The sequence below is a fragment of the Semicossyphus pulcher genome, unplaced genomic scaffold (assembly GCF_022749685.1).
Source record: "Semicossyphus pulcher isolate SPU_LCO1_2020_fin unplaced genomic scaffold, fSemPul1.0.p SCAF_9, whole genome shotgun sequence".
NCBI lineage: Eukaryota > Metazoa > Chordata > Actinopteri > Labriformes > Labridae > Semicossyphus > Semicossyphus pulcher.
In genome coordinates, this window is record NW_027211770.1 from 5380492 (window position 1) to 5404815 (window position 24324).

Below are 24324 nucleotides of genomic sequence, written 5' to 3' on the forward strand. Positions count from 1 at the left end.
GGACCACCTCACACATACTGCTTGCTGCCACAGATGCCGTATCATAGCCAGATATGTTCAGAGTATGTGTCAGTAAGCGCGGCTTAGAATACTGTGTGAGGGACTTGTACTGCTGTTAACTCCAACTGAAGGTCAGTCACATGATTTATAGAACATGATCAAAGCATGTGAGGCACGTAGGATTATACAATCGTATTGTCTCGTGCAGATGCACTCTTGCTTACTGATCAACCGGAACCAAATACAACATGTTTACATCAGTAATCAATCTATCAGGGTGGAATGGATCCGTCGCCATGAAGCTTTTTGTAGTTTGACTGAAACAAGAGTCTGAATGCAGTAAACTTACTTGTAATGGTAATCAAGGACATTTATTTATTAGGCTGATGTGTATCTGAACACTTCTTCATTCCCTGGCTGTACCTGATGATACTGTACTGCCCCCTACTGGCCACAACAGGCCTGTCACACAGCAGCAGAGCCATGTGAGACGTATCTGGTAAATTTAATCATTCAGGCGTACAAATGAACACTCATGGCTGTATATATGTTGTGTTTCTGCAGATTTTCTCCCCAGCTGCTGTGAGAGTCTTTGCAAAATAAAAGCAGCTGTTGTATCCTCTTCCTGTGTCTGGTTCTGGAGAGGACCCGGTACTGTCCTGTCAGACCTCGGTCCTGCTCCAGGTTTAGTCCTCATCACTGCCCATCTCTAAAGGGTCAAAGTCCGGGTCGTCCTCATCCAAGTCCAAGTCCTCGATCTCTTGGAACAGAGACTCGTCCACTTCAACGTTGTTTCCACCTGCAGAAGAAAGAATGTGTGTGTCACAATAAAATGACTCAACAACACAGACTAAAGATTTTAACCTTTCTGTTCAATAAATAAAAAAAAACATTCAGCAGCTTGCTGAACTCTCTTAAACAGCCGTCACATTGTCTCGTTTAAGTCACCAGACTCCATTGACAAAAAACAGTTATTTGACCTCACAGAACGCAGGAGTTGTTGGGCTACTGCTGCTTTGATCTGTTGGTTTGTTTGTGGATTTTGTGACTTTGTGTTTTAAATGGTTTGTTTGGATCCAACACAATATTTCTGCAACACACAGTAACACAAAAAACTAACAGATGGAGGCAGCAGCAGAGCAGCAGCTCCTGTGTCCTGTGATGTAAAAGTGGAGTCTGGTGTGTTTGCAGAGTGTGATGTTACGTCTGTTTGTGGTTAAAAAATCATTTTCTTCTGTAACAAAAAGGTCTCTGTACCTGTTTGTCATTTAGACTCCAAAATGTGTTTAAACAAATAGTTCCCACGTTTAACAATTACGTTTCCTCTTACAAACAACATCAGTTTCAAACAGTGACACAACAACAAACACGACTTACCGTCTTCAAGGAACTGGATGTCAGACGTGTCCAGGTTGTGGTCTGTCTCAAACAGCTGTTTGCCTGGTGATGGAAACATGTTCATGATATAACACGCTCTCTAGGTTGTAGGTAAAAACTAAAATCAGACTCTGACAGCACCGGAGTTTACCTGTGAGTTTGTGTTTTCCTGCCTGCTCCTCCTCTTTCTGTCGTTTCCTCCTCAGCTCGGCCATCTCCAGCTCAAACTTCGCTTTCCAGGCCAGGAAGTTCTCAATGGTGACCACTGTGCCCTGGAACGCTACCTGTCAACACACACACAGTTCATTCCTTAACCTTAAACTGAACGTGACTACCTGAAATCACAGGACAGAAGGATGAGTTCAGCAAATCTGAACTCCTGGTTTAGTAAATATATAAAGTGTCTCCTGAAACTCTAGCTGAGAAATATGACTGAAATGACTCGTGTTGCTTTGACACAGTATGATAAAAGTATGGACCTTCTCTGCCTCCTCCGCCTCTCTCTCTTTCCGTCGTTTCTCTTCTTCTCGTCTGTTTTTCATCACGTCAACAATTTCGTTGAGTTTCTCCTGAACGGCTGTGACCAGCGTGAAAATCATCACCATGCCCAGGTTCTCCTCCGCCTGCAGAGTAAACACACACACACACACACACACACACACACACACACACACACACACTGTTAGTATAACCTGCAGAACTGTTTATTTAATGCGCAGTGGATCCAGACTTCCTCTGGTGTAAGTGTAACAGCTCAGACAGATGCACAGAGATATACTGATTAGATTCTTCTATAAAGAATCGATTGGATGTTGAACATATTTTAATGTTGAGGTACAGTCCAGTTTGAGTATATGTCAGACTACAGCCCTCACTGAGGTTGTTTGAATTCTCTCTTAGTCTGCAGATAAATGATGTAGAAATAAAACACTGAAGACTTTAATCTATTGGAGTAATGGACCAACTGATACCACATGCAGTCACCTCTTTACGCAGTCAGAAACAATATCTGTCAATGTCTGTTAGAGTCTTTTTAAATGTTAATATTTCTTTATCAAAACAAAGAAAGTCCATCCATCCATTTTCTTCTTCTTATCCGGGCCGGGTCGCGGTGGCAGCAGGCTAAGCAAGGTGACCCAGGCATCCCTCTCCCCAGCAACATTTTCCAGCTCCTCCTGAGGGATCCCGAGGCGTTCCCAGGCCAGGCGGGATATATAATCTGGGTCTACCCTGCAGTCCCCTCCCAGTTGGACGTGCCCGGAAAACCTCCAAAGGGAGGCGCCCAGGAGGCATCCTGATCTGATGCCTGAACCACCTCACCTGGCTCCTTTCGATGTGAAGGACTAGTGGCTCTACTCTGAGTTGTCTCCAGAGGTCTGAGCTCCTTACCCTATCTCTAAGACCAGACACCCTGCAATGGAACTCATCCGCAACCTCCTTTTTTTGGCCACGACCCAAAGCTCATGAACACAGCTGAGGGTTGGAACGTAGATAGACTGGTAAATTGAAAGCTTATGGGTCCAGCTCCTTCTTCACCATGACGGTCCGGTACAATACACACATCACTGTAGATGCTGCACCAACCCAGTCAATCTCACCATCGATTTTACCATCACTATAAACACTGAGATACTTAAACTCCTCCACTTGAGGCAGAGACTCACTCCACACCCGAAAGGGGGCAATCTACCATTTTCCGGCAGAGAAAATGGTAGACTGCACGTTATCGTCGTCTTTTTTGTCAAAGTACTTCCAGACATCACAGGACAAGTTAAACTACTGTAACCGAAAGCAATGCATGCGCAGGTGCGCGAGTAGTGTAACATTACTCGAATAATGACGTCAGCAACGAGTACTTGAGTATTTGTCCCCATCCCTACCGGCTACCATTGCACCAAACCCCTACGCTTATACCAATTTGCCCTGGGAGACCATATCAGGGGCTAGCGCACCAACAACACAACTCACAAGGACATGCAACCCCTCCACAACGTTAAGATTCTTAGAGGGGTATTTTCATTTCAGATGGAGTTTAAATATTTATTCATGGTTTTCTCTTTTGGCAGATAAAATCTAAACACAGGCTCACTAACAGACAGAGAACATCAGGAGTAATATAACTGAAGGAGATGAGACCGAGTTCAGATGGACAAACCTGCTGCTGCAGTAAGGTGAGGATGTCCCCCACATCGCTGTCTTCCAAGTTCTCCTGAGAGTGGATCTCCCACAGCGGAGCCTCGTCTGGGTATTTCTCTACGTATGTGAACTTTAATGTTGTTTCCACGACTGCAGGAAGAAAACAGACAGCTCATACTATAACAGGCTGCTACAGTGTTGACTACACAGCTTAATTATACAACACTGTCATGTGATTACACTCACACACAGTTTATGTTTCAGCATATATTTGAAATTTTGAACTGTTTATGAGTTTCAACTGAAATGTTTCAACCGCACACACAACAGTGTACTCACTTTCTCCATTTTCTCCTGCGTCTGATGTCACAGTGATGGTGAAGCTGGTGGGGTCATCTGAAAGAACTAGAGACACACATGGATTAGTAACAGGGCTTCTACGTGTTGCTGTTTGATCAACAATAATTCACCACAATGACAATTAAATAACTCTGATCACTGATATGCATCTGATCACCGAGGCTTGGAGCAAGCTGGCAGGCCTCAGTGATCAGATACATAACACAACAACACCTTCTTATTGCAGTTGGTCTATTCACGCCACCCGCTGGCCTTTGAGGCGACATATAATATCTAACACTTCAGGCTATAAATCTTACTTGATGTATATTTAACATATGCCGAATTTAATAGCGGCCATCAGAACACCTAAATATTTACCATACGTAATGCACATATCCATTGTATACATATGTTTTAATATAAGACAAATGACACCGATGGGACAGGAGTTTGGTGTACTATTCTGTCTGTGGGTTCCAGTTAAGGGCCCACTGTCACAACTGTATGTCGGACATTCAGTTCGACATTACGACGACATGCTGTTACGTGTTGCACTATGGCTAAAAGAAACAGCTACCTTACTACTTTTGTTAGATTTCTTCTTAACTATATACTAGTCAGTGAACGTAAATGTTACACGTTTTTTTCCTGCTAGCCTATTGGCTAGCTGACTGTAACTTTGCTGTGTACTAAGATGAAGTTCAGACCTGTGTAGGAGTCTGGGTAAATGGACTCTATCGCTTCCAGTTCATTTCTCTGTTCCTCCGCGTAGTCCGTCATTTTCGTGTGGCTGAAAGTTATCTACAACTTATAAAAATCATCACAGCTACATTCAAGCTAACACACCCGACTATGCTGCGTGCTCCACTGGCCGATCGATAATGTCGACATTCTGAGTGTAAGGTCTGATTCTACTGATGTCTAGCTGTGTTAATGATCATTTTTTGGTTGCACTACTCTGTGAACACGTTGCCACTGTATATTTGACCTCCATAAATCGAAGTTTTTTTTTTTGTTAACTATTAGTTGAACTGACTTTGGTGTGACAGTGCCAGCGTCACACTTCTGATATCCATTACTCATGTCTGCTTTGGCTTTGGGAAACAGCGCCATCAAGTGTCAAAGAGAATAACTGAATTGAACGTTGCATGAGTATGGTTTTTGACTCCAAAGTCAGTTAATATGCAAGTACATTGTCTGATTATTAGTAGAAATGCATATTTTATTGAAACGTTTTAACACAGGCTGTTTAAGCAGATTTACAACAACCTACTTCTCCTCTGGGAATGAAAAGTTGTATTGTTAAGACATTTAAATCCCTAGCTTTAGAGGCCTCGTTAAGGAAAAGCAACAAATATGTAATAACCGCCAACACAATTGATATGGAATAATAATAATAAAACATTAAAATAATAAAAACAACTTTTCTACCAATGGGTCCAAAACAATATTTTAGTATCTAGCTAATGAGAATCTTACTTACCTGCTAGGCATCAATGTGTCAAATGAACAGTCAATACTTAAAGTAAAACAGATGTTTTGCTCAATGGCTGCAACATAAAGGATAACAAATGGAACAACAGATTCTTTAGACACATGATACATTGCCCTACAACTCCTCACAGCAAATAATAATGCATTCATGATGAATTCTTCTGGATTGATCTTGAACATGTACAACAGGAAATCCTAAAAATGACCATTTGGCTTGAAAACGTATGTTTAATTTAAGGTAATGTACCCATATCTTCTTGTTGTTCTTCTTTAATGTACTTAAAATCATCATGTTTTTGGTCCATCCATACATGGGGGGGGAGACAGCCGACAGCTGACGGAAGTGACGTTTGGTGTTGTTGACGCGAGGGGTTTTCTGGGAAAGTTTCAACAGGCCGCCATTTTGCTCTTAGAAACAGAGGGGGAGCAGCAAAGGTTGTAACTACTAAACATCTGAACGCATCACCAGGTACGTTAGATATTCAGAGTGTAAGATTTAGTGAAGTAAGACGATTTTATATCAACTGATGTTGTCTTTATTATAACAAAATACATGTAAGATATACGACACAACGGCGCGTTAGCTCCGGAGCTAACGTTAGCCGCGAAGCTAGCTCAGTAGCCGAGCAGGAATAGCATACATACATGTAGTTGTATTGCACAGAGAGATGTGTGTTAAACTTAAAAGTGATTCCGCGTGTATTACAGCAGAGTTTTACATTTAGTCTACATTTGAACAGGCTTAATTCAGGTTGTGCTCTGCTAGCTGACTGTAACTTGCTATAGCGAGCGAGTTTTTAGCTTTTCGATAGTTTCGTACAGGAGTTTAGCTTGACCTCCTTCCTGCATGGTAAACGACTGCTCTCCAGCTGCTTAAAACAACTTACATAGAATAAATCTCCCTGATATGTTATAGACCAGATATGAAGCTGTTCAACCCGCACTGCGCCTTACATGACTTCAGACAGCGAATACACTGACTTATAAATACAGATATTGTCCGTTAAATTGTGCTGTCTTACAGAAATAATCATCATAACGAAGTGAAGTCAGTCTGGATAAGAGATAAAAGGAGCACCATAATCTCAGCTCGTAGCTTTGTTTGTAATTGTAGTATAGTAACAGAAACAGTTCAATTATATTTAATATTCATGTTTAGCAAAGCCAATGAAATAAAATGAGAGTTTAAATGTCAGAGGGGATGTTCCCTCCTATTTAACAAGATTAGTCTTTATATTAGAAAAGTAGTGTGTGCAATACATTTTGATATGAGCCTCTGTATTGCTCGAGACATTTATGTAACTGGTTCCTGACAAATAAATGTAATATAACCAAAATAATCAAAGCCACCTGCGAGTCCCAACAAACACTGGTCATTTTGGGTCACGGGGAGAATTCATACAGCTTAGTATCACAATATTTCTGCCTGTCAAAACTGTGTCGATATAAAGATGATTCTTTTTTAGTGTGTGAATTATAACAGTAATTAAAATGGTACAAAGGGTTTTTTCCCCTGCTGGGGTCAGCAGTTAAAGGTCACAACCAGGGAAGTTGGTTAAAATACTGATGGACATTTTTTTCTGTGATTTTACACTAATTAATGTTTTTAATCAATCATGGCAGGTCAGTCTGTCTGCTTGACAAAGACACTGCTCTGCATTAAACAGACTGAGTACTTTTTAAAGATTTAAACAGACTCTGTGTTCTGTGACATTCACTGTTCTGTCTGTGGTTTGTACTTTGGAACAATTATTGTTTATATTTTGTCGTAGCAGTAATCAGAGAGTCTCCATATAAAGGCATGCAGGAGTTAGGTTAGATCAATGAGAATAATGCTTATTATTAATATTTTGAGCAGATGCCACATGGTCTAATCTGTTTATGTGTCCATCATTGTTACTTTTCAGACACGATGGCGAGTCCGGGGAAAGACAACTACAGGATGAAGAGCTACAAGAACAAAGCATTGAATCCTCAGGAGATGCGTCGAAGGAGAGAGGAGGAAGGAATCCAGCTCCGCAAACAGAAGAGAGAGGAGCAGGTGAACACGGTCTCACCCCTCGATCCCACAGGATCCGTCTCCGGCGCGTTCTGTCTGCGCGATGTTTCTGGTCCGTCAACGGCGCGAGCCCTTGCCCACAGGATGCTTGTCTGGTCCGTAGTACAGCAGAGCGCTGGCCCAAGCAGCTGGATTCGCAAGATCGTGGGAGAATAGAGAAATCACGCGATAACATCAATGCTAACAGAGCAACACACAAACTACATTTCAGTTTGCACATCCGAGGTTGATTATCTGCTCATTTGGAAATCATTCTGTGATTACTGTGCTTCTACCATGTAGGAGTACACTACTTAATTCAAAGTGTCCTTTTTTCGAGATTCCGGTGTGTTGATCTTAAAATAAACGGAAAAACGGGAGTCCGTACCGGTCTGTACAGTGTTTTATTTTGAAATGACCGGATGCTGTATGCTGCTTTCGTGTGTGACTTCCTATTTGGAACGATCTGCTCTGTTGAGCTTGACGCGTGTTTGAAACGACCTCCGTCACAAATAGACCCAGCGCGTATCTTTAGCGGAGCAGAGCAGAGACAAGCTTCTGGGACGCACCGGAGATGGACCGTGTCGCATGCTGTGGAATCACGATCATTGACTTGAATAGAATAAATCCCGAGATCGATCTTTTAAAAATCGAATCGAATTGGAACCTTGTGAATCGGAATCAAATGGAATTGAGAAATTCTTATCGATACCCTGCCGTGCTCGTGTTTTACCTGTCACTCATGTTTCAATGCCCCTCTTGTCATTTGATGTGACAGACTGCAGTCCCTCTGTTCATATTTTGTTTTAGCTCCGTTGGTGAAGTGTACAGCCTGCAGTGATGTTACTGAGTCAACAGTGAGAAGTGCAGATATTTAACTGACAAAATGCTATATGCATATGAATTAAAGTTTCAATCTGGACCTCGTTGGTTTGATTGCTGTGTCATCCACAACAAACCTCCTCCACACATAGCTCACCTTTTATGTGAAAACGAGTACGTAAATAAGAAATTGGAGTTGATCTTCTACTGATCAACTGCTGATCAATAAAAGCAACAGAGCAGACACATTTCAGATAAAATTCCAAAACTCACCTGTAGTAACGACTTCGATACATAGGTGGCACCAAAGACATATAAACTGAGATCCTGAAGATAAAACGGTGATCAGCATAAATGATCCTGATTCCTTTTTACAGGACAGTTAGACGCCTTAAACTCAGGTTTGGGTCCCTTAATTATTAAGAAGTACATCTTTAGTATGTTCCTGCTTGATAAGTATAACCATGTTACTGTTATGAAGCACACTGTGAAAGTTGATGCTTCATAATTCAGGGCATTGAATGCACTGAAATACAGCTGGTGTGTGCATTGGTTCAGATATGAGGAGGAGTTTGATGTAGCTCGGTGGTGGAACAGATCTTAACATCAGGTTAATCATGTGTCCACAGCTGTACAAGAGGAGAAACGTTTGTGTTCCTTCAAGCGAAGAGTCGATGCTGGAGTGTCCCATCCAGGATCCAGACGTCAGCTCCACCGTACCTGTCGCAGGTGTAAGTGTTTGTTTTGCTGTCTTCTTTCCGCCTGTGGCTGCTACATAGAGCTAAATCCCTGTGTTGTGTTAAGAAACAGTTGTTGGTCTGTGCATGATTGTGAATATGATTTGTGCAGGATGGGGTCATAACTCCTGATATGATTCAGATGATCTTCTCTGAGGACCCCGACCAGCAGCTGATCGCTACACAGAAGTTTAGGAAATTACTCTCCAAAGGTTTGTGATCACAGGAAGTCAGATGTGTACAGAATTACATGAATAATAATAACAACTTTATTTATAATAACTTTTCACCTGAAGTTTAAGTAACAACCTCTCACAGCTTGATTTAAGTATCAGTTATAAGCTTCTTTCATTGTTTCAGATTAAACTGATACTGGGACCACAGAACCTCAGCCTTCTGTTACACCTCTCTAAACCAGGTGACGTTTAATGATGGACGCTTTGTTTTCTGTTCTTCTGCAGAGCCGAACCCCCCCATAGACGAAGTCATCTCAACAGCTGGTGTGGTGAATCGTTTTGTGGAGTTCCTGAAGAGGAGTGAAAACTGCACGCTGCAGGTGAGAGCTGCACAGACAGGTCCTGGCTGTATGAAAACATGTCAGGTGTATGTTCACTCTTATCAGACAACAGGTTTGGTGAAGTTTGAACTTTTTATATTTATGCAAAGGAGGGCGAAATTCATCAAAACTTTGTAGTGATTTTCCAAGAATCAAAGTTGTGATGTTGAAACAGGAAGTTTAGTGTTGACCTGCGTTGGATAGATCTCTGTAGTAGTGCTGTCAGAATTGGCCAAAAATGGCGTTCGATTATTCCAGTGTTTCCGCTACATACATTTTGCAGCGACGTTTCACCTCTCATCCGAAAGGCTTCTTCAGTTCTGACTGGTGGACAGAACTAGAAATATAAGCCTCTGTAGGTGATTAGTACATTTTAATCTTGGCGGTTAACCGATTATTAGCCGTTAAGAGTGTTAGTTAACTGGTCCAAAAATAATTCTAAATGCACATCCCTACATTGAACCTGAAGGGCAATGAGTACAAGACTTGAGAGCATTATAAGGAAGTTTAAAACGTATGGAACAGTTGCAAACCCGCCTGGTCGTGGGAGAAAGCCCAAAATATCAGAGCCCTTAGCAACTTAATCAGGACACTAAGAAAACCCCAGTGTTACTGCAAAATGCCTGCAGGATGACCTGATGAAGGCCGGGACATTACTTCAGTGGCAACTGTACGACGCACACTCAATAAACAAGGACTGGTCGGACTCAAAGATGCACTTCACTCTTGACCAAGAAGAACATTAAAGGTCGACTCGAATATGCCAGGGTCTATGGACTGACGAACCCAAACTGGAACATTTTGGACACATGCACCAGCGGTATGTCTGGTGTGAGAAAGGACTGCCTTATGACCAGAAAAATACCATCCCCACAGTCAAGCATGGAGGTGGATCATTGATGATGTTGGGGTGTTTTTTCTGCTTCAAGAAGTGGGAATCATGACCGTGTAACTGGCATGATGGATTCCCAGAAATACCAGGCCATTGTAAGACGAAACCTGGTGCCTTCTGTTGGGAAATTGAACCTTGGTGATCATTGGAAATTCCAGCAAGACAATGATCCCAAGCACACTTCCAAGTCAACCAAAGTTTAGTCGAGAAAAAGAGTGGCCTTCTCAGTCCCCAGACTTAAATCCCAGTGGAAATCTTTGGTAGGATTTAAAGAAGGCAGTTGCAGCATGAAAGCCTTCAAACATCAATGAGCTCGAGGCTTTTGCACGTGACAAACCCAGTAGAGGTGTAAGAAGCTTGTCAGCACTTACAGAAAACACTCATGGGAAGTTATAAAGGCTAAAGGATGCTCCACAAAGTACTGAAGCTGGGGGCTGAACCAGAGTGCACATGCACATTTTTGAGTTAAGAGTTAATTTTTCATTTGAGTCAATTTATGTTCTGGTTCTTTCGAGGTGAGGGGGTTGAATATTTGTGATAGCAACTGTAAAACTAAAGTGTTTAAGCTTGGTAGGTGATTGACTGAAGTGTGTGTGTGTTTCCAACAGTTTGAGGCAGCCTGGGCTCTAACCAACATCGCCTCAGGTACCTTCCTGCACACTAAGGTGGTGATTGAAACAGGAGCTGTTCCCATCTTCATCGAGCTGCTGAACTCTGAGTACGAGGACGTCCAGGAGCAGGTGAGAGGAGAACAAATGTTCCTACAGACCATTAAACAACATCAGCAGGCACAGCCTTTGTGCGCTCAGTGTTGACGTTTTGGGCTGAAGATTAAACTCTTTGTATTGTGTGACAGTAAAGACCTTGATCAGCCTTGATAGAGGAGTTGGACCTGAAAACCTGATGAAAATTGTGCTAAAGGAGTCATTCAAAACAAATGTCAGAATGAGTTTTAGGAGAGAAACAGGTGATGCAGTTTCAGAAACATCTACAGTATGCAGCTTCAGTAGTCCTGAGTAGGGATGGGTACCGAAACCTGGCATTAAACGGGCCCCGGGGCTGAATTATGAAATACTGCAGTATTGTTAAAGTCCAACGTTATCGGTTCTGCTTTCAGTACTGGAGAAATTAAGAAATAAATGTTTATTATTACTACAAAAACATTATCTTTGCATTTAATCTCAGCAAGCGTTTTTAATTTGCAATAAGATTAAGACATTCGTCTGCGATGCATATTCCAATCCAGAAGAGAGATCTCTCTCTCTGTGTGTGTGTGAGAGGCGGGGCCAGCTCCCTCTCACACAGGCTACAGCACACACACACAGGCTACAGCACACACACACACACACATAGGCGCAGCACACACAAGAGATCCTACTCGAGACGATGGCGGAGAGAACTAAATGGTCAAAAGTGAGGTTACACTTCTCCAGAGTCGATGCCGACAATGCTCTTTGTCACAAGTGTAACAAACAGCTGTCTGAGTGCCTCATGTACAGGCAGAGACATGCTCCACACTTCTCACTGGACGCTGTTACCCAGCAGACTTGGTACACATGAAGAACCGGGTTAATTGATGAGCCCCGCCCACTACCAGCCAGCCAAACTGGTTTTATTTCCATCCTCACAACACAGACAATCTGTTTCTTTTGCTGTGAATAATTGTTTATTTTACATTTCAGAAAATAAAGCATCTTAATTATGTTCTTAATTTCTTTCATTGTTTCTCTTAAAAAATGACAATAAGCACCGTGTGTGTACTGTGTGTTAACTGTGTGTGTGCTGTGTTTCAGGCGGTGTGGGCTCTGGGGAACATAGCAGGAGATAACGCTGAGTGCAGAGACTACGTGCTGAACTGTGGCATCCTGCCGTCTCTGCAGCAGTAAGTGTCCTTCCTCTCTCTGTCTCCATGAGTCTCATATGTGTTGACTACAGCTGCATCTTTGTGTCATCACCTACAGGCTGCTCGCTAAATCCAACCGGCTCACAACCACCCGTAATGCAGTGTGGGCTCTATCCAACCTCTGCCGGGGGAAGAACCCACCGCCGGACTTTGCCAAGGTGAGTCTACAAGTCCAAATGAAGTCTGGAGCCACGTCTCTGCCGCAGTGTCCACTCCAGACTTACTGTGTCTCCTGTGTGCCAGGTGTCTCCCTGTCTCAGCGTGCTGTCCAGGCTGCTGTTCAGCAGTGATCCAGACGTGCTGGCTGATGCCTGCTGGGCTCTGTCCTACCTGTCTGACGGCCCCAATGAGAAGATCCAGACCGTCATTGACTCGGGAGTCTGCCGCCGGCTGGTGGAGCTGCTCATGTAAGAACTGACAGCTTTATGTTACAGTACAGTTCGTGGACATGTCGGATTATTGTCATGTTTATACTGAAAGGGAATAAAAGATGATCTGCGTCCACTCTCAGCTGTGTGACAACATACAATTTGCAGCATTTACACTGAGCACTACTACCCTCTGAGAACAGGTGAAGAACATGCTGCTGACCCTGTTTAAGGGTCTGTACGGGCAGATACAATGACACACACCTCCTGATTTCATCTTTTAGGAGACAACATGAGCAGCCTTCCACTCAACATGAATCATAACAGCTTCTGTGTGTGCGTGTGTGTGTGTGTACAGGCACAGTGACTATAAGGTGGTCTCTCCTGCTCTGCGAGCGGTGGGAAACATTGTGACAGGAGACGACATCCAGACTCAGGTAGACTCTGCCCCCTCACCTTCCGGTGCTCGCTGCTGTACATGCGAGGGATCGTTACCTGTATTATAAAGTCTGTTTGTGCTTCCAGGTCATCTTGAACTGCTCAGCTCTGCCATGTTTACTGCACCTCCTCAGCAGTCCCAAGGAGTCCATCAAGAAGGAGGCGTGCTGGACCGTGTCCAACATCACAGCAGGAAACAGAGCTCAGATCCAGGTAAGCGAGCGAGCGAGCGAATGGGTGATCACGGACATACAGAGACACACACTCAGATCTGTGTCCTCACTGCGCTGCATTATTAAACTGTGATGAACTGCTCGTGGATCATATCTCCGACCTGTGCCGTTGCTCCCTTTCGTCCGTTCAGGATCGTCCCGTATTAAAAACGTACATGCAGTCTCCTCACTGAATACACACACACACACATCTGTCTGTGTGTCCGTGCACACTGTAAATCTACGTTTACACAGCTGGAGTGACATGAGACATGACTGAAAAGACTTTTAAGACACAGCAGAGAAATGTTAAATCAGCCAGGAGAGAGAGGCGAGTGGTCTCTCTGTATCCACGTAATCGTTGCCGTGGAAACGGGGAGAGTGGGCGGTGCTTAATGTGGCCCAGAACACATGTGTCGTACACATTACCAGACGTATGTGGACAATTGCGTCCCAGACCACCTCCGTATGTGGCCTGAGGGATCGGATCTGACTGCGTCTTCAATCCATCCTGGGAGCGTTCACACCTGTAGTTAAGGCTGTCCCGGTGTGATCCCATCATGAAAACCACATGTTGATACCAGGTGTGCTAAGAGAGAGACACACAAAGACGTTTCCTGTCGACACCACGTGAAGCAGTGAATGATTTAAGCTGGTGTTGGATGTCAGGTTCTCCGTGTGGCTCCTTTAATGATCATTCAGTGCAGATTTCTGCATCATGGTTCATCCTTATGTTAGCCTTTCTACAAATAAACATGTTCAGTCTCACCTCCTCCAATGGAGCTCCTGCTCCCGCTGCCTGTCGACTGTAGAGCGGCTGCCGCTCTGTGTTTCTGCTGCTAACAACTCGTCTCCTGTCATCAGAATGTGATCGATGCCAACATCTTCCCGGTCCTGATTGAGATCCTTCAGAAGGCCGAGTTCCGCACGAGGAAGGAGGCGGCGTGGGCAATCACCAACGCCACCTCGGGGGGAACTCCTGCACAGATCAGGTAAACTGTCTGCTTCTCTGTGATGTCCTGAAGACAGGAGGACACACACAACAGGAAGTGCTCAGTCACTCCCACACTGTCATTTCATCAGATAAGGTCTTGTTTTATAATGAAACATGCTGTTATGTACAGTTTGGTTATTTATGTAGCAGCTTCACTCAATCTGCTGCGGAGGAAAAGGTGAAAAGTAAAAAGATGGGCAAAAAGATGAAACAGAACTCAGGTGCTCTGTATATAAAAACATACATGACAGCATGAAACACATGAAAGAAATAAGAGTTGAAAGGGAGTAAGCTGCATGTGAGTGTTTTAATACTGATGCCAATCTAAAGTTTTACCCAACTGAAATATGTTGCAAGAAGTCACTGACCACAGTGTTTGATGAATGGAACACCTTGATGTCCTCTGTGTGCGCAGGTATCTGGTGTCTCTGAATACCATCAAACCCATGTGTGACCTGCTGACGGTGATGGACTCAAAGATCGTGCAAGTGTCTCTGAACGGGCTGGAGAACATCCTCAGACTGGGAGAACAGGAGGCCAAACAGAACGGGACCGGCATCAACCCGTACTGCGCTCTCATCGAGGAGGCTTACGGTACGGCTGCAGGACGCCTCAGCATCGACATCACTGCGTGCAAGCAAAAGAACTGAAACACGTCACGCTGCTCTGTTCTTGTTTGTGCCTGTGTAAAAAGAGTTTACACATTACTTCAGGTTTAACTAGTTTGCACATCATTCATGTTGTTAAGACATTAAATAGAACTTGGTGACAGATTTAACAGTTGATGCCGCCCAGTTCAGACCATTTAACAAGCACATAGTCGGGGACAAAGTAACACTGCGTGCTTTACTCCTGCTGCTGTGTTAGAAAAGCTCATGTTAAAGGGTACTTGCCTTATTTCTAAACCTTTTTTTTTTTTTTTTTTTTTTTTCACATCATTTGGTGTTTAAATGACTCGCAGGTCTAAAAAGTTTAAAACTTCCTCCAGCAGATTTCTTCATGCAGCCGGCTGTGATGGCTGTAATGTAATCTGAGGGGGAAAATGCACCTGGTCAAAGTGTGTGAAAAACAACTGTTACATCTCTATCTCTGTAGGGACCCTCTCTGTAGTGTTCTTAGAATACTTAGAGTACTTAGAATAACAATCTGAGCCTGTCAATGGAAACAACAAGAACTTTTAGTGGACGACCTTTGACCCATCAAGGATTATGTTGCAGCCATTACAGCCTGTTTCACTGCTGCAGGATGAACACATCTACTGGACACATTCAGACGCTTTATGTTCCTGTTAGTGCAGTTTACTCACACAGATGAGTTGATGTGATCTTACCTGTGTAACATACTTGTGCAGAGTTAAAATGAGGTGTGTGTGTGTGTGTGTGTGTGTGTGTGTGTGTGTGTGTGTGTGTGTGTGTGTGTGTGTTAACCCCTTCAGGCCTGGACAAGATCGAGTTCCTGCAGAGCCACGAGAACCAGGAGATCTACCAGAAGGCCTTCGACCTGATCGAGCACTACTTCGGTGTGGACGAGGAGGATGCCAGCCTGGCCCCGCAGGTGGACCAGAGTCAGGGTCAGTTCGTCTTCCAGCAGCAGGAAGGACCCATGGAGGGCTTCCAGCTTTAACCCCACCTCCCCTCCACAGCCCCGCCTCCTCCTTCTTCTTCTTAGTCTGTAAACCTCGGCCAACGGGCCAGCAGACCCTGCTGAGACCTGGACTCATCTCTGCTTGTCCAGCCCTCCCCAGACCTTCACTTTTACAGCAGCTCCTCCCCTTGAGAGCCAGAGGGAGGTGTGTGAGTGTGTGGAGATGAACAGTGAGAGCGCACGAGGCTCAGTGATGCTGTGTGATCGCCTGAACAGAGGGTTTCACGTCTGCTCGGCGTGAAAAGGATCCTGTTCCCCGCTGCAGAGGGGCGTTCTCTGACTTCCTGCCGTGTCATTCATTCTAAACGACGTTGATGATATTTGTGTTTCAATTAGAAACTGGACTCTTTAAATCAGTATCCATATCCCGTCTTCAATGTGAAACTACCTCTGAAGCTTCAGAAAGAAAAGCCCTACACGAACAGACTGATTTTCCTTTATTGTGGCTGACTGCAGAGTAAAGTGGGTGTTCAGATGGGGGGGTTGGTGTCTGACCTGTAGTGGATGTAAATACAGTACCGCTGTACGTCCGGCTGCTCTCTCCTCTCCTGTCCGTGTGAAAGGACTCTACGAGCGCCTGGACACTCTGAATCTTTATTTATTAGTCTTGTGGGAGCTGTGGGGCTGCTCTGCCCTCAGCGCTGACTCAAGGCTTCCTGGTGATGTGTCACTCGTGTTTTTGCTGCTTCAGAATCAGGACAGGTGATGAGGACAGGTGCTGTCTCTGTTACATGATGCAGTGTGTTGTTGAACTAGCAGCGTAACACATCTTAACTTATTGTCTTGCTGCAGTCGTCTCCTGGCTGTGCTGGATCAGTCGTGGAGGGTTGTATATTATATATACATGTAAGGAGGTGCAGAGGGAGTCTTTAGTGAGAAGCTGTGATATGCAATTATGTTGAGGACTGATATGCAGTGTTAGTGTTTCAGGTCCCTGCACCCCGACAGGTTCTGGTTTACCTTCAGGAGGCTTCTCTCCTCTCAGCTTTTCTTTCATGTTCACATTCTGTTGTTGAGTCTTCAGATGACCTCTGACCCCGGATCACAGGAGTCAGCAGCATCCAGAACCCAACATGAGATCAGTCTATATTTACGTGAGATAAGATATTTGTAATGCAGATCTTTCATCAAGCACATGAATGGTGTATAGTTTTCTAATACTCCTGGTTTGTATGATTGTATATCATTTGTAGGTTTGGGTAGAGTTTCTGATTTCTCCTGTTTGGGTTTAATTTGCGGTGTTTTCGTGGCTCTCAGTAGAAATGTTGGGACGTGCAGCAGCCGTGTGCAGAGTGAGTCTGTGTGTGCAGACACACACTTCTACTGTGTAACAACAACAACTAATAAACTGATCTGTTGGATACAAACCAAAAACACACGTCTGTCTGTTCTGCTCTGATGTTAGATCATCTCAGGTCATCAGATGAAACAAAAGACTGTATATGAGGAGTGGGTGTAGTTGCAGTGACGTCACCCTCAGTTTATGGACGACGGTTTTAAGTCTAGAGTCCCGTGTTCGTTCCTCCACCATCTTTTTTCCCTTTGGAGCCAGATGTGACAGGAGGGTGGAGCTGGACAGGAGCAAACGATATTCCTCACAATAGTAACATTAATATGGATGCTAATGTCAGCTAGCTAAACAAAGGCTTAAAACAACATCTTCTGAGAAAATGAACAGCGACTCCTCAGCGTGTCTGTAAGTGCAACCAAACGCTGAAGGAGACATTTATCAGGTCGCTCTTGTATCAACCTGTCACTCACAGGTAGCCCAGCCCTAACCCCTCCCCTCTTCCTGGTCTGTGTGACTCTCAATGGGAGCAGCAGTGACTAAATGAACATCATGCTGTGTTGAAGAAGACTTGAAACTAGAGATTGAGACCATAAACTCATTAGGAACATGTTTACTGAGGGAATCAATCAGGAGAGAAGGAGCATTTTCTCATAGACTTCTACAGGATCACACTTCTTTAACAACCAGTGGAGTCGCCCCCTGCTGGACGTTAGAGAGACTGCACTGACTTCACTTTATAGTCACAGAAACAGTCAACATCTTCTATATTAGAATACAGTCAGTCTGTCTATCATAACTCTTATATCACACAGTACTTCAGCTGCGTGACAGCTCCTGCTCCTTTTTCACCTTAAAGCCCCAAATCAGTTCAAAGGGATTAATACGATTAAACAGTAGTTCAAACAAAGGGACAAAATAATCTTTGATGTTTGTTTAAAAGTAAATGTCTGTGGTTTCCTGCTTCTAATGCACTAAATGATCTGTCTGAAGGAGTCATTCACCTGTCCACACAGGATCACTGCAGCCTGTAATCTCTGCTAAGAACAGCTCAGGTGTTATTGTCAGGTAGAACTGCCAGCTCTGTTCTGTACACACTTTGATGACATGTTCATAAGCTGCTGCACTCAAACGCCCGTCGGCTCTGAAGTGAAAAACACGTTTTAGTGTGTGACCTAATAACAGCAGACATGTTGGTGGAGTGAGTCAGCATCTTTCCAACTGATTTTACATAATGACCAAGCAGAAGTTCATCAGTGATCAATGACGCACAAACAGTCTTTATAGGATAGACACTTTGTCTTTGCATCAAAGAATACAACAGAACTTAGTTTGGCAGCTTCCTGCACAGCAGCGCGACAAAAACACACAACAGGTTTAACTTTATTACCTGAAATGAAGAAGAATAGATCAGTTTACAGTTACATAAGTGTTACACAGTGAGCAGCACGTCCACAGCTCTTTAAAGGGGACACATTTCAGCTCTGCAATCAGTTTTATACTACTCTAACGTTTGCTTCCTTTTAAAACTTGTGTACATATTTTAATCACCAGGAGGTATCGGAATGGTACGTTGAAATCTTGACTACAAGCTTGTGCGAGAAGGCCGCCTGAGGTGAACGACGGTGAACGACGATTGGTTGATTTCAGCCAAAGCGAGGTTCATTGTAGAAACCTGCAGCTGTCACAGAGATGTGAGTGTCTCAGTGCGCAGAAATGACACTTTCAGTCATTCCAGAGAGGAAACAAAAACTACATATTTTATTTAGGTTTTTAATGCTGATCAACAGCTGCAGATACAGCATAAACATGAAATATACAGTATATGGATTAAGTGAGTTTGATGCACTAATAAAGATGGTACTGCATGAAAAGAGCTACAAAGAGTAACTGATGATGTAGTTCTCTGTGTATTTGTGGTGTTCAGCTGTCAGTGAAACCCCGTCAGGCTGCTCTTTGTTAAACGTGATGACATCGTCGCTGTCAGGGACAAAAGACAACAACATTGAGGACTCTCGCTCTCTAATATCTAATTACAGTTTTCACCCTCACAGACTCTCTGCTTCTCTCGGCCTGCAGACGTTATTTAATAATAATAATAATAATAATACATTTTATTTATAAGCGCCTTTCAGGACACCCAAGGTCGCTGTACAAAAAACGCAAACAAGAGTAAAAACACCAACAAGGGTAAAACAGACCAGATAAAATACATTAGGAGTGGGTGAGGGACAGTGCTTAGAGTTGGGGAGAGTAGGTGAGGCAAAAGTTGTATTTCAGGTGTTTGGGGTTTTCCTGTGAGACACAGAGACTGAGTGTGATTTCATCAGTCACGCTCCCACAGTCCTCCTCCCTCTTTTTCATAAACACACACCCACTTCCAGCAACAAGGATACAGATTCCAGAGCAGCTGCTAATATTTATAGTCATCATTCAACCTTTACTGTCTCTTCCTATTTGCTGCTCAACCAGACGGACGGGTTCGCAGTCGGGGATTTTCAGGATGAAACTTGATGACGAGCAAAACACCTGAAGCAGTTTACTGTCTCCTCCCGACAGACTGACCACAGACTGCTTTCATTTGTTTAATTAACATTGTTAACTAAAGGCTTTGGTTAGTCTCTGCCAGCACCACACAGGACAACCTGTGTGGACAGAGACATGGTAACAGATAAGATAATCTCCACAAACCGTGTGAGTGAGTGTGCAGAGATGTCTTTTAGAACAGACTCCACTTCCTGTTCTGTTAAAGTAAACTGAAGTTAAAGTCCTGTGGATCACGAGTGACCCTAATAAATATAACATCATCATTACATCCTGTTACTGTGTGTGTGCGAACTCTGAAACTGTCTGGCAGAAGGGGGACTTCCAGACATAGAAGAGACTGTTTTATCTTTATAAGCTACAGGTACATCAGTGACTGAACAATGTGCAGCATTAAAGACCGAAGGCCTATTGGTGTCTAAATATGATGGACAGTAATCTGTTCAGCTTTACCGTAAGATAAGATGGACTTTATTGATCCCCCATTGGGAAAATTCACTTGTTACAACAGCTCAAAGTGAAGGACAGGGTGAAACAAGTGATGGATGAAAAAGACAATAAAATGCAATGATATTAATAATAAATAAATACACTATGAACACCTTTCACTTATTTTAGATTGTGTATCATGGTGATATGGTTGATGATAAGTAAAGTGACCTACAGCATTGCAGAATAAAGAACAAATTAATTTAGAGTATTCAGTATGAAAAGTTAACTGTGAACTGTGCGTACGCACGTTTGACGCACAAATCTGGGATTCATCAATTTGTTCTTACCTAAATTTCTTCGTACTCTGCGAACAAATGTAGAACTCCCTCAGACCATGCGTACGCACAAATGATGAAAGAAATGTCCTAGGAAATGTTAACACACACCCTTTTAACTAAATGCATACTAAATTAAAACTTCATTTATTGAAAAAAAAGGCTTTCATAGACAACAATAATTGAATTTACTAATGTATGGACCAAACGTAAGTGCCGTGTCATCCTCATATTTTATTGTCATATAATTAAAATCTTCAATTATAGCAGTTGAATTAGTTTATTAAGTTTACAATAGAGTAGACCATATGAAAATGTTCATATTGAAATGTAACACTTTTGGCCTTTATTAAATTGTTTTTTGGCCTTGCTGGAAGATATTGCTGCCCGTGCACACCCCGGAACAGTGTGCCTCCACCTCTGCCACAATTGTTTCAATTTCTGCTGATGTGAATTTTTTCTTTTTTCCTTTTGAGGCCATCTTTCACGTTCTTTCAGCTTCTCCGGAACACCGCTCTCTTCATGTGGCACCAAACGAATGTCCTTATATAGAGAAATAGAGGCGTGGCAGTAGGCTGATTGCAGATCACGGACACGCGCCTGTCAATTTAGAATGGTTCTGATTTGCTAACATACGCACGGTGGTGAGAACAAAATTGGCCGGTACGCATGTGTCATGAATCTGACGGTGATTTTGCGCGAGTACTTATTTTTTGCGGAGAGTAAGAACATTTCTGTGCAGATATTAGTGAATGAGGCCCACTGACACCCTGCAGGACGGTGTAGCTGCAGACATGTCTGACTGCTGTCACACCTTCTGCTCTGCAGGATTTAGCCTTCAGGTTGGTGAAGGAAGCCATCTATGTTAAGCTGGAAAAAACATCCCGTAACAGAGATGGTGGCCTAATGGTGCATTTCATTTGTACTTGGAAGTCGGAATTTCAGAGTTCCCGGCCGGAAATTTAAACTGGAATGCCCCCTGAGGTCATATTTCCGACTCGGAAAATTGGAGGAACCTCACCAACCCCGACCTCATATCTCAATATCGCATCAACAGTAAATGAAAGCTGTAGTATTAACTGTTTATTATCACTTCTGTCTTATTGTCTCATTAAATCAGTCATACTCACAGTCCAACTTCTATCTGTGGACATGTTGTCGACCTCATGTTTGTTCTGTAGTTGACTTGTTGTACTGGAACCTTAGACTGGACTAAAACCAGTTCAACTCGGGTGTGACGTCATTCCCAGTTCCGAATTCCGACTTCCGAGGTAAATGGAACGCACCAAAGACACCACCTATCACCCACTGACAATGCAGTGTTGAACTCTCTGCCCAAACATCTGAGCTCACACTCAGGATCATGTGAGCCTAACGACCCATCAACACCAGAGGGTACTAACGACTCTCAGTGATTATAATGCTAACATACAACAACACAACTATTAGCATACAAATGACCTACAGAGGCTTATATTTCTGGCTAATAATGCTAACATCTATTAGCATACTAATGACCTACAGAGGCTTATATGTCTAGCTAATATTGCTAACATCTATTAGCATACTAATGAGCTACAGAGGCTTATACTTCCAGCTAATAATGCTAACATCTTTTAGCATACTAATGACCTACAGAGGCTTATATTTCTAGCTAATAATGCTAACATCTATTAGCATAATAATGACCTACAGAGGCTTATATATCTAGCTCCGTCCACCAGTCAGTTAGAACTGAAGAAGCCTTCCTGATGAGAGGTGAAACGTCTTCTAGAACTTCAACAGGTCCAGCTGCCTTTGGATTAAGTTTGGAACAACCATGACCTGGATGATGAGAACCTTCACAGACATTAGCTTGTTGTAGTTATCATGAACTAGAGATAGTTAGCTTTTTGGTAGCTGTAGATTGGAGAATAAAGAATTGAGTTCACTGTACAGCCCAGAGGCTAACTGTAGCGACTGGAAACTTTTGAGGTGTATTGTTGACGTGAAAGTAACTGAATACATGACTTGATGAGGTCGATAAGTCAATATGACAACTTTGACCAATCATCTTCTCTTGAATCACATATGCATTAGTAATGATTGGCTCTTCAAATGAATTTGTACCAGAATATGTGAACTGAATACTGTCACAGAAAAAGAAGCAGTGTTTCCTTTCAGTATTTAATCATACACAGAGGAAGGCCAACAACAATCCTGACTCCATGCACGAGCCACCACATATAAATGAATATATGACAAACAGTGAACGAGCTAACAAGCAGGTATGGTGAGCACAGACACAGATAGCTGCTAATCAGTGCTAACATATAAATAGTGTAAAAACAGTGTGTCAGACGTGTTGGACGGTCTGTTAGTCCAATTAAGCGCACACACAGATTATCTGTCTGATATTTACATGAACAAATCTCCAAAAGGCTCCAACAGCACAAACACGGCCCAGAGGTTACGTTCAGTGACTGAATTAGCTGAGGGGACACCTAGCAGATAGCTAGCAGCTCCCACCTGTCACTCAAAGAGGCCACGCCCCTAATACTGCATCACTTTAAGCCTTAATATAATGTAAACAGGTGAGTTGTATAAAGATTCTCCCCGTACAGTTGTCATGAAGAGAGAAATGAGCTTCAGAGACCCAAACTGTTTTTTGTACCAGGCTGTAAACATGTTTATTTCTGCCGTAAAGTTTAACATGGGGCTCTATGGGGACTGACTCACTGCTGGAGACAGCCTCAAGTGGACACCAGAGGAACTGCAGGTGTTGGGACTTTGTGTGTTGACTTTATTTTTCCAGAGTAGACCACCAGGCTCTCTGTCACAGGGTGCTGGGAAGCAGTGCTGGTCGCCCTTACCTTGGTAGCTGTCAGAGGACTGTGCAAAGGTAGAGTGGGCCTTCATCACCAACAAATAAAAGCATGACATGAGGGGTTGATCAGGGCAGGAGGACAGGGAGAAAATGGGATGTTATACATGTTCATGGATCAGTCACATCAATATTAACTGAGAGGAAACAGGGATATGTGATCTGTCATGGATGCTTAGCATTATATTGTAAGAATCCCAGATTCATAAATCATGAAGATCACTGATCTTGTCAATGACATCACTGGATTTTCAGGAAACGGCACACAGTGAGCGGTACAAAGTAATATGATATCTTTTTAACCGATCATTACTGACTCTGCAGGTCTGTATCTAGAAGATCTACTTCTGACACAGATACACAGTATGTGAAGGGAAATCATGTTTACTGATCTCTTACTGAGATGCTGCCGACTGAAGTCTGATCTGTCAGAGTGTACGGTTCAGTGGATATCACACACCTGTAAACCTTCCCCCAAACATCAGCACACACGCACCAGAGATTACGTCATATGTGAAAAGATCACAAAAAAGAGCTTGACCAGGTGCAGAATGATTTTATGTTTCACTTCACAGGTTGGTAACCCTAACCCTCAAAGATCTGGTGCTTAATCTCTAATATCCTTTTGCGTTTATTCTGGTGTGAGACAGAGCGGGCCGTCTCCATCTCCTGCTTCAGAGGCTGATGGTGGCTCAGGAGGCTGCAAAGTTCAGCTGTTGGAGTCAGTCCTGATCCCGTCTGCAAGGTTAGATACCACTAAAACAAACGTGACAAAATGATCATTTTAGAGTGAAGTGGACAGTGTGAAGCACTCGCAAAAATAGACCTCAGCAGCAGGTATTTGTGGAATGCACCGTTGATTGTGTGTCTCGACCTGTGCAGGTTGACTTCCTCATTCTCTCATGTCAG

The 24324-nt window shown here is 43.3% G+C and overlaps 2 protein-coding genes across 2 annotated transcripts; one reads left to right on the forward strand and one right to left on the reverse strand.

Moving 5' to 3' along the window:
- Positions 1-126: 126 nt before the first annotated feature.
- rwdd1 (RWD domain containing 1) lies at positions 127-4745 on the reverse strand. The gene is made up of 7 exons (XM_069656469.1): positions 4563-4745; positions 3853-3918; positions 3533-3663; positions 1857-2000; positions 1529-1661; positions 1378-1440; positions 127-799 (listed from the first exon to the last, which is right to left on the reverse strand). Exons 1-7 carry the CDS (start codon positions 4633-4635, stop codon positions 687-689), a joined length of 723 nt encoding a protein of 240 aa, XP_069512570.1. The 5' UTR covers positions 4636-4745; the 3' UTR covers positions 127-686.
- Positions 4746-5733: 988 nt separating this feature from the next.
- kpna5 (karyopherin alpha 5 (importin alpha 6)) lies at positions 5734-17402 on the forward strand. Its single transcript, XM_069655731.1, has 14 exons — positions 5734-5818; positions 7257-7390; positions 8839-8940; positions 9059-9158; positions 9408-9502; positions 11003-11134; positions 12188-12276; positions 12356-12455; positions 12541-12704; positions 13024-13102; positions 13191-13316; positions 14180-14307; positions 14725-14903; positions 15745-17402. The coding sequence occupies exons 2-14, from the start codon at positions 7262-7264 to the stop codon at positions 15930-15932; spliced, it is 1611 nt and encodes a 536-aa protein (XP_069511832.1). The 5' UTR covers positions 5734-5818; positions 7257-7261; the 3' UTR covers positions 15933-17402.
- The last annotated feature ends 6922 nt before the right edge of the window (positions 17403-24324 follow it).

Excerpts from the sequence above, each read along its gene's own strand:
- rwdd1 (XM_069656469.1), bottom strand. The coding sequence starts at position 4,635 with ATGACGGACTACGCGGAGGAACAGAGAAATGAACTGGAAGCGATAGAG. Across the intron at positions 3,919-4,562 it reads TTACCCAGACTCCTACACAG|TTCTTTCAGATGACCCCACC; the intron begins GTCTGAACTTCA and ends GTGTGTCTCTAG. Across the intron at positions 1,662-1,856 it reads AGGCGGAGGAGGCAGAGAAG|GTAGCGTTCCAGGGCACAGT; the intron begins GTCCATACTTTT and ends GTGTGTTGACAG.
- kpna5 (XM_069655731.1), top strand. The coding sequence starts at position 7,262 with ATGGCGAGTCCGGGGAAAGACAACTACAGGATGAAGAGCTACAAGAAC. Across the intron at positions 11,135-12,187 it reads ACGAGGACGTCCAGGAGCAG|GCGGTGTGGGCTCTGGGGAA; the intron begins GTGAGAGGAGAA and ends GCTGTGTTTCAG. Across the intron at positions 14,308-14,724 it reads GGAACTCCTGCACAGATCAG|GTATCTGGTGTCTCTGAATA; the intron begins GTAAACTGTCTG and ends CTGTGTGCGCAG.